Consider the following 17,718-nt stretch of genomic DNA (forward strand, 5'->3'; position numbering starts at 1 on the left):
CCAATTGACCCTTCCAGCCTGCACCACCATTCAATATGATCATGGCTGATCATGCAATCTCAGTATCCCATTCTCACCCTCTCCCCATACCCCTTTATCCATTTAGGGCCACTTCTAGAATGTATCTAATTGGCCCCAACAGATTCCTGCGGGAGAGAATTCCCGAGGTTCACTGCCCTCTGAGTAAAGAAATCCTTCCTCGTCTCAGTCCTGAGTAGCTTACCTGGGTGGTAGGGGGAGGGAGGTGGTGGGGGGTGGGAGAGTGAAAGATGTTTTATTTAGTTTTGTTTTTGAGTTCTGTGAGTTGGACTGCGGTGGATAAAGTGTGGAGCTGGAGAAAGCACAGCAGATCAAGCAGCATCAGAGGAGCAGGAGACCCTTCATCGGTCCTGCCTGAATCATTGACTCTTCTGTCCCACTGGTGCTGCTTGACCTGCTGCGCTTTCTCCAGCTCCACACTTCATTGACTCTGAGCTTTCAGCACCTGCAGTCCTCACTGTCTCCAAGTTGGACTGTGGCATCAGGAAATGTGCTTATTTACATGCATAGCAATGATTTGATTGATCCCTTGAGGTGAACAGTTCAGTGCATTAGGAAAAAGGTGGAAAAACAGCTGGTCCAATATCACAGAAAGATTGAATCATCCAAAAGGCCAGGCAGTGTGCAGATTTTGTTCACAGCAGAAATGGCTGTAACAACAGCAGTGCTATTAATATAGCACCATCTAAAAGCAGTGAGAACGAGGGGGAAGACTTGAGTCAAAGAAGAGAAAGCATCTTGAAGGTCAATCAGTCAGTGTGTGGATACTACACAGTGCAAACAGGAGCTTAGTGAGTGGGGAGACTGGGCTACAAACTACTGAAGCTGAGTCTATGGTAAACCCAAATGTCTGAAACTGCTTAGACATCAGTAAGGGAAAAGCTCCAGAAACCAATTAAAATGGAACAAGCAGCCCGAGTGTTGATTCAGGGTTTCCCTTCTCTGAGACTTGAGTATCTGTAAGGTTGAGGGTAAAAGGGTGAAATCATTATTACTGATCTTTTTAATAAGACTTTTGTATGTTGTCCTTGTAATATATAACACAGATGGTGTTTCTTTTGCCTAACAAACTTTTATACTGTTTTGTTAAAAGGACATTGACAGCCTCTTCTGATTATGTTCATGGTAAACTAATGATAAAGTGAAACCCAATGAGCTATCAAGCCAGGTCTTACTCTGGGGTTTAGTCTGTCTGCTGCAATTGGGATCATATCGATTCAAGACATTGTGATCAACGTCAGCTTCAACTCCCCAAGAACACCAGGGAGTTTTGTGGGCTTAAAAAAGGAATGGTCGAAGAACTATTGACCAGCAAAGTATTTGTTATGAAGAAACATTCGCATTGAGCATGAGACTGCTGTACATTATCCATCTTACGTTAAGTCTTTCTTTTCTTACAGGTCACTACCTTGTGTGTCCCTCCGGTGAACTATGAGCTGGTGAGTACTCACTGTCATTGGGTCAACATGTTAATCAGTACTGATCAATGTTGGTCAGTATTAATTAGTGTCTATTACTGTTGGTCAGTTTTGGTCAGCATTGATCGATATAGGTTAGTGTTGTTCAATGTGGGTCAGTGCCGGTCAGTGTTGGTCAATGTTGGTCAGTGTGGGTCAGTATTGGTCAGTGTTGATCAGTGTTGGTCAGTGTTAGTCAATGTTGGTCAGTGTGGGTCAGTGTTGATCAGTGTTGGTCAGTGTTGGTCAGTGTGGGTTAGTGTGGGTCAGTATTGGTCAGTGTTGATCAGTGTTGGTCAGTATTGGTCAGTGTGGGGCAGTGTTGGTCAGTGCTGGTCAGTGTGGGACAGTCTGGGTCAGTGTTGGTCAGTGTGGGACAGTGTTGATCAGTGTGGGTCAGTGTTGGACAATGCGGGTCAGTGTTTGTCAGTGTGGGACAATGTGGGACAGTGTGGGTCAGTGTGGGTCAGTGTTGGTCAGTGTTGGTCAGCTTTGTTCAGTCTGGGTCAGTGTTGGTCAGTGTGGGACAGTGTTGATCAGTGTGGGTCAGTGTTGGACAATGTGGGACAGTGTTTGTCAGTGTGGGACAATGTGGGACAGTGTGGGTCAATGTTGGTCAGTGTTGTTCAGTGTGGGTCAGTGTTGTTCAGTGTTGGTCAGTGTTGTTCAGTGTGGGTCAGTGTTGGTCAGTGTGGGTCAGTGTGGGTCAGTATTGATCAATGTTGGTCAGTGTTGATCAGTATGGGTCAGTGTTGGTCAGTGTGGGTCAGTGTTGTTCAGTGTTGGTCAGTGTTGTTCAGTGTGGGTCAGTGTTGGTCAGTGTGGATCAGTGTTGGACAGTGTGGGTCAATGTTGATCAGTGTTGGTCAGTGTTGGTCAGTGTGGGTCAGTGTTGATCAGTGTTAGTCAGTGTTGATCAGTGGTGGTCAGTGTTTGTCAGTGTTTGTCAGTGTTGGTCTGGGTGGGTCAGTGTTAGTCAATGTTGGTCAGTGTTGATCAGTGTTGGTTAGTGTTGGTCAGTGTGGGTCAATGTTGATTAGTGTGGGTCAGTGTGGGTCAGTGTTGATCAGTGTTGGTCAGTGTTGATCAGTACGGGTCAGTGTTGGTCAGTATTGGTCAGTGTGGGTCAGTGTTGGTCAACGTGGGTCAGTGTGGGTCAGTGTTGGTCAGTGTAGGTCAGTATTGGTCAGTGTTGACCAGCGTTGGCCTGTGTGGGTCAGTGTTGGTCAGTGTTGGTCATTGTGAGTCAGTGTTGGTCAGTTTAGGTCAGTGTTGGTCAGAGTTGATCAGCGTTGGTCTGTGTGGGTCAATATTGAGCAGTGTTGGTCAGTGTTGGACTGTGTGAGACCGTGTTGGTCATTGTTGATCAGTATTGGTCAATGTTGGTCAGTGTTGGTCTGGGTGGGTCAGTGTTAGTCAATGTTGGTCAGTGTTGATCAGTGTTGGTTAGTGTTGGTCAGTGTGGGTCAATGTTGATCAGTGTGGGTCAGTGTTGGTCAATGTGGGTCAGTGATAGTCAGTGTTGGTCAGCTTTGATCAGTTTTGGTCAGTGTGGGTCAGTGTTGATCAGTGTTGGTCAGTGTTGGTCAGTGTGGGTCAGTGTGGGTCAGTGTTGGTCAGTGTGGGTCAGTGTTGGTCAATGTGGGTCAGTGTTGGTCAGTGTGGGCCATCGTTGGTCAGTGTTGGTCAGTGTCAGTGTGGGTCAGTGTCAATCAGTGTTGGTCAGTGTTAGTCAATGTTGGTCAGTGTAGGTCAGTGTTGGTCAGTGTGGGTCATTGTGGGTCAGTGTTGGTCAATGTAGGTCAGTGTGGGTCAGTGTTGGTCAGCGTCGGTATGTGTTGGTCAATGTTATTCAGTGTTAGTCAATGTTGGTCAGTGTGGGTCAGTGTTGGTCAGTGTTGTTCAGTGTGGGTCAGTGTGGGTCAGTGTCGATCAGTGTGGGTCAGTTTGGGTCAATATTGGTCAGTGTTGGTCAGTATGGGTCAGTGTTGGGCAGTGTTGGTCAGTATGGGTCAGTATGGGTCAGTATGGGTCAGTGTGGGTCAGTGTTAGTCAGTGTTGGTGAGTGTGGGTCAGTGTCGGTCAGTGTGGGTCAGTGTCAGTGTGGGTCTGTGTTGGTCAGTGTTGGACAGTGTCAGTCAGTGTTGGTCAATGTTTGTCAGTGTTAGTCAATGTTGGTCAGTGTGGGTCAGTATTGATTAGTGTGGGTCATTGTTGGTCAGTGTTGTTCAGTGTGGGTCAGTGTGGGGCAGTGTTGATCAGTGTGGGTCAGTGTTGGTCAGTGTCGGTTAGTGTTGGTCAGTGTTGGTCATTGGGGGTCAGTGTGGGTCAATGTGTTTCAGTGTTGGTCAATGTTGGTCAGTGTTGGTCAGTGTTGATCAGTGTGGGTCAGCGTTGATCAGTGTGGGTCAGTATTGGTCAGTGTTGGTCAGTGTGGGTCAAGGTGGGTCAGTGTGGGTCAGTGTTGGTAAGTGTGAGTCAGTGTTGGTCAGATTAGATCAGCGTTGATCAGCATTGGTCTGTGTGGGTCAGTGCGGGTCAGTGTGGGTCAATGTTGATCAGTGTGGGTCAGTGTTGAGTTGATCAGTATTGGTCAGTGTCGGTCAGTGTTGGTCAGTCTGGGTCAGCATGGGTCAGTGTTGATCAGTGTGGGTCAGTGTTGATCAGTGTCGGTCAGTGTTGGTCAGTGTTGATCAGTATTGATCAGTATTGATCAGTATTGGTCAGTGTTGGTCAGTGTTGGTCAGTCTGGGTCAGCATGGGTCAGTGTTGATCAGTATTCGTCAGTGTCAGTCAGTGTCAGTCAGTGTCGGTCAGTGTGGGTCAGTGTTTGTCAGTGTCGGTCATTGTTGGTCATTGTTGGTCATTGTGGGTCATTGTGGGTCAGTGTGGTTTAGTGTGGGTCAGTGTTGGTCAGTGTTGGTCAGTGTTGGTCATTGTGGGTCAGTGTGGGTCAATGTGGTTCAGTGTTGATCAGTGTGGGTCAGTGTTGGTCAGTGTAGGTCAGTATTGGTCAGTGTTGACCAGCGTTGGCCTGTGTGGGTCAGTGTTGGTCAGTTTAGGTCAGCGTTGGTCAGAGTTGATCAGCGTTGGTCTGTGTGGGTCAATATTGAGCAGTGTTGGTCAGTGTTGGACTGTGTGTGTCAGTGTGGGTCAGTGTTGGTCATTGTTGATCAGTATTGGTCAATGTTGGTCAGTGTTGGTCTGGGTGGGTCAGTGTTAGTCAATGTTGATTAGTGTTGGTCAGTGTGGGTCAATGTTGATCAGTGTGGGTCAGTGTGGGGCAATGTCGATCAGTGTGGGGCAGTGTCGATCAGTGTGGGTCAGCATTGGTCAGTGTTGGTCAGTGTTGGTCAGTGTTGGTCATTGTGGGTCAGTGTTGGTCAATGTGTTTCAGTGTTGGTCAATGTTGGTCAGTGTTGGTCAGTGTGGGTCAAGGTGGGTCAGTGTGGGTCAGTGTTGGTAAGTGTGAGTCAGTGTTGGTCAGATTAGATCAGCGTTGGTCAGCGTTGATCAGCATTGGTTTGTGTGGGTCAGTGCGGGTCAGTGTGGGTCAATGTTGATCAGTGTGGGTCAGTGTTGAGTGTTGATCAGTATTGGTCAGTGTTGGTCAGTGTTGATCAGTGTGGGTCAGTGTTGATCAGTGTTGATCAGTGTCGGTCAGTGTCAGTCAGTGTTGATCAGTGTGGGTCAGTGTTGATGAGTGTTGATCATTATTGTTCAGTGTTGGTCAGTGTTGATCAGTATTGATCATTATTGGTCAGTGTTGGTCAGTGTTGGTCAGTCTGGGTCAGTGTTGATCAGTATTCGTCAGTGTCGGTCAGTGTCGGTCAGTGTTGGTCAGTGTGGGTCAGTGTTTGTCAGTGTCGATCAGAGTTGGTCAGTGTTGGTCATTGTGGGTCAGTGTGGGTCAATGTGGTTCAGTGTTGATCAGTGTGGGTCAGTGTTGGTCAATGTTGGTCAGTGTGGGTCAGTGTGGGTCAGTGTTGGTCAGTGTGGGTTAGTGTTTGTCAGTGTCGGTCAGTGTTGGTCAGTGTTGGTCAGTCTGGGTCAGCATGGGTCAGTGTTGATCAGTATTCGTCAGTGTCGGTCAGTGTCGGTCAGTGTTGGTCAGTGTGGGTCAGTGTTTGTCAGTGTCGATCAGAGTTGGTCAGTGTTGGTCATTGTGGGTCAGTGTGGGTCAATGTGGTTCAGTGTTGATCAGTGTGGGTCAGTGTTGGTCAATGTTGGTCAGTGTGGGTCAGTGTGGGTCAGTGTTGGTCAGTGTGGGTTAGTGTTTGTCAGTGTCGGTCAGTGTTGGTCAGTGTTGGTCATTGTGGGTCAGTGTGGGTCAATGTGGTTCAGTGTTGATCAGTGTTGGTCAATGTTGGTCAGTGTGGGTCAGTGTGGGTCAGTGTTGGTCAGCGTTGGTCAGTGTTAGTCAGTGTGGGTCAGTATTGGTCAATGTTGGTCAGTGTGGGTCAGTGTGGGTCAGTGTTGGTCAGTGTTGGTCAGTGTCAGTCAATGTGGGTCAATGTTGGTCAGTGCCAGTGTGGGTCAGTGTCGGTCAGTGTTGGTCAATGTTGGTCAGTGTGGGTCATTGTGGGTCAGTGTTGGTCAATGTAGGTCAGTGTGGGTCAGTGTTCAGTGTGGGTCAGTCTGGGTCAGTTTGGGTCAGTGTTGGCAGTGTTGGTCAGTGTTGGTCATTATGGGTCAGTGTGGGTCAGTGTGGGTCAGTGTTGTGCAGTTTTGGGCAGTGTTGGTCAGTATGGGTCAGTATGGGTCAGTGTTGGTCAGTGTGGGTCAGTGTGGGTCAGTGTCAGTCAGTGTCAGTGTGGGTCAGTGTCAGTCAGTGTTGGTCAGTGTCGGTCAGCGTTGGTCAGTGTCGGTCAGCGTTGGTCAATGTTTGTCAGTGTTAGTCAATGTTGGTGAGTGTGGGGCAGTGTCGATCAATGTGGGTCAGTGTGGGTCAGTGTGGGTCAGTGTGGGTCAGTATTGGTCAGTGTTGGTCAGTGTTAGTCAGTGTTGGTCAGTGTTGGTCAGTATCGGTTAGTGTTGGTCAGTGTTGGTCATTGTGGGTCAGTGTGGGTCAATGTGTTTCAGTGTTGATCAGTGTGGGTCAGTGTGGGTCAGTGTGGGTCAGTGTGGGTCAGTGTCGGTCAGTGTTGGTCAGTGGTGGTCATTGTGGGTCAGTGTGGGTCAATGTGTTTCAGTGTTGATCAGTGTGGGTCAGTGTGGGTCAGTATTGGTCAGTGTTGGTCAGTGTGGGTCAAGGTGGGTCAGTGTTGGTAAGTGTGAGTCAATGTTGGTCAGATTAGATCAGCGTTGGTCAGCGTTGATTAGCATTCGTCTATTTGGGTCAGTGCAGGTCAGTGTGGGTCAATGTTGATCAGTGTGGGTCAGTGTTGATGAGTGTTGATCAGTATTGGTCTGTGTTGGTCAGTGTTGATCAGTATTGATCAGTATTGGTCAGTGTCGGTCAGTGTCGGTCAGTGTGGGTCAGTGTTTGTCAGTGTCGGTCAGTGTTGGTCAGTATTGGTCATTGTGCGTCAGTGTGGGTCAATGTGGTTCAGTGTTGATCAGTGTTGATCAGTGTGGGTCAGTGTTGGTCAATGTTGGTCAATGTTGGTCAGTGTGGGTCTGTGTTGGTCAGTGTTGGTCAGTGTTGGTCAGTGTGGGTCAGTGTGGGTCAGTGTTGGTCAGTGTTGGTCAGTGTGGGTCAGTGTTGGTCAGCGTCGGTCTGTGTTGGTCAATGTTATTCAGTGTTAGTCAATGTTGGTCAGTGTTGGTCAGTGTTCAGTGTGGGTCAGTGTGGATCAGTGTCAATTAGTGTGGGTCAGTTTGGGTCAATATTGGTCAGTGTTGGTCAGTATGGGTCAGTGTTGGTCAGTGTTGGTTAGTATGGGTCAGTGTGGGTCAGTGTTGGTCAGTGTGGGTTAGTGTCGGTCACTGTCAGTCAGTGTCAGTGTGGGTCAGTGTCAGTAAGTGTTGGTCAGTGTCGGTCAGCGTTGGTCAATGTTTGTCAGTGTCAGTCAATGTTGGTCAGTGTGAGTCAGTGTTGATCAGTGTGGGTCAATGTGGGTCAGTGTGGGTCAGTGTTGGTCAGTGTGGGTCAGTGTGGGGCAGTGTCGATCAGTGTGGGTCAGTGTTGGTCAGTGTTGGTCAGTATCGGTTAGTGTTGGTCATTGTGGGTCAGTGTGGGTCAATGTGTTTCAGTGTTGATCAGGGTGGGTCAGTGTGGGTCAGTGTTGGTCAGTGTTGGTCAGTGTTGGTCAGTGTGTGTCAGGGTGGGTCAGTGTGGGACAGTGTTGGTCAGTGTCGCTCAGTTTGGGTCAGTGTTGGTCAGTGTCAGTGTGGGTCAATGTTAGTCAGTGTTGGTCAGTGTTAGTCAGTTTTAGTTAATGTTGGTCAGTGTTGATCAGTGTGGGTCATTGTGGGTCAGTGTTGGTCAATGTTGGTCAGTGTGGGTTAGTGTTAGTCAATGTTGCTCATAGTAGGTCATTGTTGGTCAGTGTCGGTCAGTGTTAGTCAATGTTGGTCAGTGTTGGTCAGTGCCACTCTGTGTTGGTCAGTGTTGGTCAGTGTTGGTCAGTGTTGGTCAATGTTGGTCAGTGTGGGTCCGTGTTGGTCAGTGTTGTTCAGTGTGGATCAGTATCAATCAGTGTGGGTCAGTGTTGGTCAGTGTTGGTCAATGTGGGTCAGTGCGGGTCAATGTGGTTCAGTGTTGATCAGTGTTGGTCAATATTGGTCATTGTTGATCAGTGTTGATCAGTGTTGGTCAGTGTTGGTCAGTGTCAGTGTAGGTCAGTGTAGGTCAGTGTCAGTCACTGTTGGTCAGTGTTGGTCAGTGTTGGTCAGTGTGGGTCAGTGTTGTTCAGTGTGGGTCAGTGTGGGTCAGTATTGGTCAGTGTTGGTCAGTGTTGGTCAGTATGGGTCAGTGTTGACTAGTGTGGGTCAGTATTGGTCAGTGTTCCCTGGTGCGGATCAGTGTGTGTCAGTGTTGGTCAGTGTTGGTCAGTGTCGGTCTGTGTCGGTCTGTGTGGGTCAGTGTGGATCACTGTGGGTCAGTGTTGGTCAGTGTCAGTGTGGGTCATTGTCAGTCCGTGTTGGTCAGTGTCGGTCAGTGTTAGTCAATGTTGGTCAGTGTGGCTCAGTGTTGGTCAATGTTGGTCAGTGTTAGTGAATGTTGGTCAGTGTGGCTCAGTGTTGGTCAGTGTGGGTCAGTGTTGGTCAATGTTGATCAGTGTGGATCAGTTTGGTCAGTGCCGGTCTGTGTTGGTCAATGTTGGTCAGTGTTAGTCACTGTTGGTCAGCGTGTGTCAGTGTGGGTCAGTGTTGGTCAGTATGGGTCAGTGTTGACCAGTGTGGGTCAGTATTGGTCAGTTGTTCATCAGTGTTGATCAGTATTGGTCAGTGTCGGTCAACATTGGTCAGTGTGGGTTAGTGTAGGTCTGTGTGGGTCAGTGTTCGTCAGTGTCGGTTAGTGTTGGTCATTGTGGGTCAGTGTCAGTCAGTGTGGGTCTGTGTTGGTCAACATTGGTCAGTATGGGTCAGTGTTGGTCAGTGTGGGTCAGAGTAGGTCTGTGTTGGTCAGTGTGGGTCAGTGTTGGTCAGTGTTGGTCAGTGTGGGCCAGTGTTGGTCATTTTGTTCAGTGTGGGTCAGTGTTGATCAGTGTTTGTCAGTGTGGGTCTGGGTGGGTCAGTGTTAGTCAGTGTTGATCAGTATTGGTTAGTGTTGGTCAGTGTGGGCCAGTGTTGGTCAGTTTGAGTCATTGTTGGTCAGTGTTGGTCCATGCGGGTCAGTGTTGGTCAGTGTTGGTCAGAGTAGGCCATCACTGGTCTGTGTGGGTCAATGTAGGTCAGTGTTGGTCAGTGTTGGCCAATGTTGGTCATCGTTTATCAGTGTTGGTCAGTGTTGGTCAATGTGGGTCACTGTTAGTCAGTGTGGTTCAGCGTTGATCAGTTTTGGTCAGTGTTGGTCGGCTCTGAACAGTGCGGGTCAATGTGGGTCAGCGTTGATCAGTATTGGTCAGTGATGGTCGTTTTGTTCATTGTGGGTCAATGTTGATCAGTGTGGGTCAACGTTTATCAGAGTGAGTCAGTGTTGATCATTGTGGGTCAGCATTGATCAGTGTTTGTCATCGCTGGTCTGTGTGGGTCAATGTAGGTCAGAGTCGGTCAGTGTTGAGATTAGATTACTTACAGTGTGGAAACAGGCCCTTCGGCCCAACAGGTCCACACCGCCCCGCCAAAGCGCAACCCACCCATACCCCTACATTTACCCCTTACCTAACACTACGGACAATTTCCCATGGCCAATTCACCTGACCTGCACATCTTTGGATTGTGGGAGGAAACCCACGCAGACACGGGGAGAATGTGCAAACTCCACACAGTCAGTTGCCTGAGCCGGGAATTGAACCCGGGTCTCTGGTGCTGTGAGGCAGCAGTGCTAACCACTCTGCCACCGTGCCACCCACTGTTGGTCAGTGTATGTCAGTGTTGGTCAGCATTGATCAGTGTGGGTCAGTGTTGGCCAATGTTGGTCAGCGTTGATCAGTGTTGGTCAGCGTTGATCAGTGTGGGTCAGTGTTGGTCAGCGTTGATCAGTGTTGGTCAATGTGGGTCACTGTTAGTCAGTGTGGTTCAGCGTTGATTAGTTTTGGTCAGTGTTGGTCAGTGTGGGTCAGTGTTGGTCAGTGTTGATCAGTGTGGGTCAGTGTTGATCAGTGTTGATCAGTATGGGTCAGTATTGGTCAGTGTGAGCCAGTGTTGGTCAGTGTTGATCAGTGGTGGTCAGTGTGGGTCAGTATATTTCAGTGTTGGTTAGCACTGATCAGTGTGGGTCAGTGTTTGTCAATGTTGGTCAGTGTTGGTCAGCGTTGATCAGTGTTGGTCAGTGTCGGTTAGTGTTGGTCATTGTGGGTCAGTGTTGGTCAATGTTGGTCAGTGTGGGTCAGCGTTGGTCAGCGTTGGTCAGTGTTGGTCAGTGTCGGTTAGTGTTGGTCATTGTGGGTCAGTGCAGGTCAGTGCAGGTCAGTGTGGGTCAGCGTTGGTCAGCGTTGGTCAGTGTTGGTCAGTGTGGGTCAGTGTGGGTCAGTTTTGAACAGTGTGGATCATTGTGGGTCAGTGTTGGTCAGTGTAGGTCAGTGTGGGTCAGCATGGGTCACTGTTGATCAGTATTGGTCAGTGCCAGTCAGTGTTGGTCTGTGTTGGTCAGTGTGGGTCAGTGTTGGTCAGTGTTGGTCAGTGTTGGTCAGTGTTGGTCAGCATTGATCAGTGTTGGTCAGTGTTGTTCAGTGTTGTTCGGTGTGGGTCGGTGTGGGTCAGTGTTGGTCATTTTGTTCAGTGTGGGTCAGTGTTGATCAGTGTTGGTCAGTGTTTTTCAGTGTAGGTCGGTGTGGGTCAGTGTTGGTCAATGTGGGTCAGTGTTGGTCAGTGTGGGTCAGTGCTAGTCAATGTTGGTCAGTGTTGTTCAGTGTGGATCAGTATCGATCAGTGTGGGGCAGTTTGGGTCAAAATTGGTCAGTGTTGATCAGTGTGGGTCAGTATTGGTCAGTGTTCCTCAGGGTTGATCAGTGTTTATCAGTGTTGGTCAGTGCTGATCAGTATTGGTCAGTGTTGGTCAGTGTATGTCAGTGTTGGTCAGTGTGGGTCAGTGTTAGTCAATGTTGGTCAGTGTGGGTCAGTGTTGGTCAGCATTAGTCAGTGTTGGTCAGTGTGGGTCAGTGTTGGTCAACGTTGGTCAGTGTGGGTCAGTGTGGGTCAGTGTTGATCAGTGTGGGTCAGTGTGGGTCAGTGTTGGTCAGTGTCGGTCAGTGTCGGTTGGTGTTGGTCAATGTGGGTCAGTGTGGGTCAATGCGGTTCAGTATTGATCAGTGTTGGTCAATATTGGTCATTGTTGATCAGTGTTGATCAGTGTTGGTCAGTGTGGGTCAGTGTGGGTCAGTGTGGATCAGCGTGGGTCAGTGTTGGTCAGTGTCAGTGTAGGTCAGTGTCAGTCAGTGTTGGTTAATGTTGATCAGTGTGGGTCAGTGTGGGTCAGTGTGGGTCAGTGTTGGTCTGTGTTGGTCTGTGTTGTTCAGTGTGGGTCAGTGTGGGTCAGTATTGGTCAGTGTTGGTCAGTGTTGGTCAGTATGGATCAGTGTGGGTCAGTGTTAGTCAGTGTTGGTCAGTGCTGCTCTGTGTTTGTCAGTGTTGGTCAGTGTTAGTCCATGTTGGTCAGTGTGGGTCCGTGTTGGTCAGTGTGGGTCCGTGTTGGTCAGTGTTGGTCAGCGTTGGTCAGTGTTGATCAGTGTGGGTCAGTATTGGTCAGTGTTCCTCAGGGTTGATCAGTGTTTATCAGTGTTGGTCAGTGCTGATCAGTGTTGGTCAGTGTGGGTCAGTGTGGGTCAGTGTGGGTCAGTGTTGGTCAGAGTCGGTCAGTGTCGGTCGGTGTTGGTCAATGTGGGTCAGTGTGGGTCAATGCGGTTCAGTATTGATCAGTGTTGGCCAATATTGGTCATTGTTGGTCAGTGTTGGTCAGTGTGGGTCAGTGTGGGTCAGTGCGGGTCAGTGTGGATCAGCGTGGGTCAATGTTGGTCAGTGTCAGTGTAGGTCAGTGTCAGTCAGTGTTGGTCAATGTTGATCAGTGTGGGTCAGTGTGGGTCAGTGTTGGTCTGTGTTGTTCAGTGTGGGTCAGTGTGGGTCAGTATTGGTCAGTGTTGGTCAGTGTTGGTCAGTATGGGTCAGTGTGGGTCAGTGTTAGTCAGTGTTGGTCAGTGCTGCTCTGTGTTTGTCAGTGTTGGTCAGTGTTGGTCAGTGTTAGTCAATGTTGGTCAGTGTGGCTCAGTGTTGGTCAGTGTTGGTCAGTGTTGGTCAGTGTGGGTCAGTGTGGGTCAGTGTGGGTCAATGTTGATCAGTGTGGGTCAGTGTTGGTCAGTGCCGGTCAGTGTTGGTCCATGTTGGTCAGTGTGGGTCCGTGTTGGTCAGTGTGGGTCCGTGTTGGTCAGTGTTGATCAGCGTTGGTCAGTGTTGATCAGTGTGGGTCAGTATTGGTCAGTGTTCCTCAGGGTTGATCAGTGTTTATCAGTGTTGGTCAGTGTGGGTCAGTGTGGGTCAGTGTGGGTCTGTGTGGGTCAGTGTGGGTCAGTGTTGGTCAGTGTGGGTCAGTGTTAGTCAATGTTGGTCAGTGTTGGTCAGCATTAGTCAGTGTTGGTCAAAGTTGGTCAGTGTGGGTCAGTGTTGGTCAGCGATGGTCAGTGTGGGTCAGTGTTGATCAGTATGGGTAAGTGTTGATCAGTGTGGTCAGTGTTCCTAAGGGTTGATCAGTGTTGGTCAGTGTTGGTCAGTGTTGGTCAGTGTGGGTCAGTGTATGTCAGTGTTGGTCAGTGTGGGTCAGTGTTAGTCAGTGTTGGTCAGTGTGGGTCAGTGTTGGTCAGCATTAGTCAGTGTTGGTCAGTGTTGGTCAGTGTTGGTCAGTGTGGGTCAGTGTTGGTCAACGTGGGTTAGTGTTGGTCAGCGATGGTCAGTGTGGGTCAGTGTGGGTCAGTGTTGGTCAGTGTGGGTCAGTGTCGGTCGGTGTTGGTCAATGTGGGTCAGTGTTGGTCAATGCGGTTCAGTGTTGATCAGTGTTGGTCAATATTGGTCAATATTGGTCATTGTTGGTCAGTGTTGATCAGTGTTGGTCAGTGTTGGTCAGTGTTGGTCAGTGTGGGTCAGTGCGGGTCAGTGTGGATCAGCGTGGGTCAGTGTTGGTCAGTGTCAATGTACGTCAGTGTCAGTGTTGGTCAGTGTTGGTCAATGTTGATCAGTGTGGGTCTGTGTGGGTCTGTGTGGGTCAGTGTTGGTCTGTGTTGTTCAGTGTGGGTCAGTGTGGGTCAGTATTGGTCAGTGTTGGTCAGTGTTGGTCAGTATTGGTCAGTATGGGTCAGTGTTGACCAGTGTGGGTCAGTACTGGTCAGTGTTCCCTGGTGTGGATCAGTGTTTATCAGTGTTGGTCAGTGTTGATCAGTATTGGTCAGTGTTGGTCAGTGTTCATCAGTGTCGGTCTGTGTGGGTCAGTGTGGATCACTGTGGGTCAGTGTTGGTCAGTGTCAGTGTGGGTCATTGTCGGTCAATGTTGATCAGTGTGGGTCAGTGTGGGTCAGTGTTGGTCAGTGCCGGTCAGTGTTGGTCAGTGTTGGTCAGTGTTGGTCAATGTTGATCAGTTTGGGTCAGTGTGGGTCAGTGTTGGTCAGTGCCGTTCAGTGTTAGTCAGTGTTGGTCAGTATGGGTCAGTGTTGACCAGTGTGGGTCAGTATTGGTCAGTGTTCCCTGGTGTGTAGTAGTGTTGATCAGTGTTGGTCAGTGTGGGTCAGAGTTGGTCAACATTGGTCATTGTGTGTCAGTGTTGGTCAGTGTTGGTCAGTGTCGGTCTGTGTGGGTCAGTGTGGATCACTGTGGGTCAGTATTGGTCAGTGTCAGTGTGGGTCATTGTCAGTCCGTGTTGGTCAGTGTGGGTCAGTGTTGGTCAGTGCCGGTCAGTGTTGGTCAATGTTGGTCAGTGTTAGTCACTGTTGGTCAGAGTGGGTCAGTGATGGTCAGTGTTGTTCAGTGTGGGTCAGTGTTGATCAGTGTTGGTCAGTGTTGATCAGTGTGGGTCAGTGTTGATCAGTGCCGGTCTGTGTTGGTCAATGTTGGTCAGTGTTAGTCACTGTTGGTCAGAGTGGGTCAGTGATGGTCAGTGTTGTTCAGTGTGGGTCAGTGTTGATCAGTGTGGGTCATTATTGGTCAATGTTGGTCAGTGTTAGTCAGTGTTGGTCAGTGTGGGTCAGTGTTGGTCAGCATTAGTCAGTGTTGGTCAGTGTGGGTCAGTGTAGGTCAACGTTGGTCAGTGTTGGTCAGCGATGGTCAGTGTGGATCAGTGTGGGTCAGTGTGGGTCAGTGTCGGTCGGTGTTGGTCAATGTGGGTCAGTGTGGGTCAATGCGGTTCAGTATTGATCAGTGTTGGTCAATGTTGGTCATTGTTGATCAGTGTTGATCAGTGTGGGTCAGTGTGGGTCAGTGTGGATCAGCATGGGTCAGTGTTGGTCAGTGTCAGTGTAGGTCAGTGTCAGTCAGTGTCAGTCAGTGTTGGTCAGTGTTGGTCTATGTTGATCAGTGGTCAGTGTGGGTCAGTGTGGGTCAGTGTCGGTCAGTGTCGGTCAGTGTCGGTCAGTGTCAGTCGGTGTTGGTCAATGTGGGTCAGTGTGGGTCAATGCGGTTCAGTGTTGATCAGTGTTGGTCAATATTGGTCATTGTTGGTCAGTGTTGATCAGTGTTGGTCAGTGTTGGTCAGTGTGGGTCAGTGCGGGTCAGTGTGGATCAGCGTGGGTCAGTGTTGGTCAGTGTCAGTGTACGTCAGTGTCAGTGTTGGTCAGTGTTGGTCAATGTTGATCAGTGTGGGTCAGTGTTGGTCTGTGTTGTTCAGTGTGGGTCAGTGTGGGTCAGTATTGGTCAGTGTTGGTCAGTATGGGTCAGTGTTGACCAGTGTGGGTCAGTATTGGTCAGTGTTCCCTGGTGTGGATCAGTGTTTATCAGTGTTGGTCAGTGTTGATCAGTATTGGTCAGTGTTGGTCAGTGTTCATCAGTGTCGGTCTGTGTGGGTCAGTGTGGATCACTGTGGGTCAGTATTGGTCAGTGTCAGTGTGGGTCATTGTCAGTCCGTGTTGGTCAGTGTTGGTCAGTGCCGGTCAGTGTTGGTCAATGTTGGTCAGTGTTAGTCAATGTTGGTCAGTGTGGCTCAGTGTTGGTCAGTGTTGGTCAGTGTGGGTCAGTGTGGGTCAATGTTGATCAGTGTGGGTCAGTGTTGGTCAGTGCCGGTCAGTGTTGGTCAATGTTGGTCAGTGTTAGTCAATGTTGGTCAGTGTGGGTCAGTGTGGGTCAGTGTTGGTCAATGTTGATCAGCGTTGGTCAGTGCTGGTCTGTGTTGGTCAATGTTGGTCAGTGTTAGTCAGTGTTGGGTCAGTGTTGGTCAGTATGGGTCAGTGTTGACCAGTGTGGGTCAGTATTGGTCAGTGTTCCCTGGTGTGGATCAGTGTTGATCAGTGTTGGTCAGTGTTGATCAGTGTTGGTCAGTGTGGGTCAGTGTGGATCAATGTTGGTCAGTGTTTATCAGTGTTGGTCAGTGCTGATCAGTATTGGTCAGTGTTGGTCAGTGTGGGTCAGTGTATGTCAGTGTTGGTCAGTGTAGGTCAGTGTGGGTCAGTGTTGTCAATGCTGGTCAGCATTAGTCAGTGTTGGTCAGCATTAGTCAGTGTTGGTCAGTGTTGGTCAGTGTTGGTCAGTGTGGGTCAGTGTTAGTCATTGTTGGTCAGTGTGGGTCAGTGTTGTTCAGCATTAGTCAGTGTTGTTCAGTGTTGGTCAGTGTGGGTCAGTGTGGGTCAGTGTTGGTCAGCGATGGTCAGTGTTGATCAGTGTGGGTCAGTGTCGGTCAGTATATTTCAGTGTTGGTTAGCACTGATCCGTGTGGGTCAGTGTTGGTCAGCGTTGATCAGTGTTGGTCGGTGTTGGTCATTGTGGGTCAGTGTTGGTCAACGTTGGTCAGTGTGGGTCAGTGTGGGTCAGTGTGGGTCAGTGTTGGTCAGCGTGGGTCAGTGTGGGTCAGTGTGGGTCAGTGTGGGTCAGTTTTAAATATTGTGGATCATTGTGGGTCAGTGTTGGACAGTGTTGGTCAGTGTGGGTCAGCATGGGTCAGTGTTGATCAGTATTGGTCAGTGTGGGTCAGTGTTGGTCAGTGTTGGTCCGCATTGATCAGTGTTGGTCAGTGTTGTTCAGTGTTGTTCAGTGTGGGTCGGTGTGGGTCAGTGTTGGTCATTTTGTTCAGTGTGGGTCAGTATTGATCAGTGTTGGTCAGTGTTTTTCACTGTAGGTCGGTGTGGGTCAGTGTTGGTCAGTGTTTGTCAGTGTTTGTCAGTGTGGGTCTGGGTGGGTCAGTGTTGGTCAGTGTTGGTCAGTGTGGGTCAGTATTGGTCAGTGTGGGTCTGGGTGGGTCATTATTCATCAGTGTTGATCAGTGTTGGTTAGTGTTGGTCAGTGTTATTCAATGTTGGTCAGTTTGGGTCAGTGTTGGTCAGTGTGGGTCAATGTGGTTCAGTGTGGGTCAGTGTTGGTCAGTGTTGGTCCGTACAGGTTAGTGTTGATTAGTGTTGGTCAGTGTGGGTCAATGTAGGTCAGAGTGGGTAAGTGTGGGTCAATGTTGGTCAGTGTTTGTCAGTGTAGGTCAGTGTGGGTCAGTGTTGGTCAGTGTTGGTTAGTGTGGGTCAGTGTGGGTCAGTGTTGGTCATTGACGGTCAGCATTGATCAGTGTTGGTCAGCATTGATCAGTGTTGGTCAGCGTTGATCAGTGTGGGTCAGTGTTGGTCAATGTTGATCAGTGTTGGTCAGTGTTGGTCAGTATTGGTCAGTGTTGGTCAGTCTGGGTCAGTGTGGGTCATGTTGGTCAGTGTGGGTCAGTGTTGGTCAGTGTGGGTCAGTGTTGGTCAATGTTGGTCAGTGTGGGTCAGTGTTAGTCAGTGTGGTTCAGCATTGATCAGTTTTGGTCAGTGTTGATCAATGTGAGTCAGTGTTGGTCAGTGTTGGTCAGTGTTGATCAGTGTTGGTCAGTGCGGCTTAGTGTTGGTCAATGTGGGTCAGTGTGGGTCAGTGTGGGTCAATGTTGATCAGTGTGGCTCAGTGTTGATTAGTGTTGGACAGTATGGGTCAGTTTGGGTCAGTGCTGGTCACTGTGGGTCAGTGTGGGTCAGTGTGGGTCAGTGTGGGTCAGTGTGGGTCAATGTGGGTCAATGTGGTTCAGTGTGGGTCAGTGTTGGTCAGTGTTGGTCCGTACAGGTCAGTGTTAATCAGTGTTGGTCAGTGTGGGTCTGTGTGGGTCAATGTAGGTCAGAGTGGGTAAGTGTGGGTCAATGTTGGTCAGTGCTGGTCAGTGTGGGTCAGTGTTGGTCAATGTGGGTCAGTGTGGGTCAGTGTGGGTCAATCTTGATCAGTGTGGGTCAGTGTTGATTAGTGTTGGACAGTATGGGTCAGTTTGGGTCAGTGCTGGTCAATGTGGGTCAGTGTTGGTCAGTAGTGGTCAGTGTTGGTCAGTGTGGGTCAGGGTGGGTCATGTTGGTCAGTGTTGGTCAGTGTTGGTCAGTATATGTCAGTGTTGGTCAGCGTTGATCAGTGTTGGTCAGTGTTGGTCAGCGTTGATCAGTGTTGATCAGTGTTGGTCAGTGTTAGTCAGTGTGGTTCAGCGTTGATCAAT

General features: G+C 49.4%; 1 protein-coding gene across 1 annotated transcript in view; it reads left to right on the forward strand.

The window, feature by feature from the left end:
• tns1b (tensin 1b) overlaps positions 1-17,718 on the forward strand; it is an 833,038-nt gene that overhangs the window by 390,704 nt on the left and 424,616 nt on the right. Inside the window, 1 exon segment of the mRNA XM_072578355.1 lies at positions 1,440-1,478. Within this exon segment, the coding sequence (XP_072434456.1) occupies positions 1,440-1,478 (39 nt within the window).

Source organism: Chiloscyllium punctatum, chromosome 10 (assembly GCF_047496795.1).
Source record: "Chiloscyllium punctatum isolate Juve2018m chromosome 10, sChiPun1.3, whole genome shotgun sequence".
Lineage (NCBI taxonomy): Eukaryota > Metazoa > Chordata > Chondrichthyes > Orectolobiformes > Hemiscylliidae > Chiloscyllium > Chiloscyllium punctatum.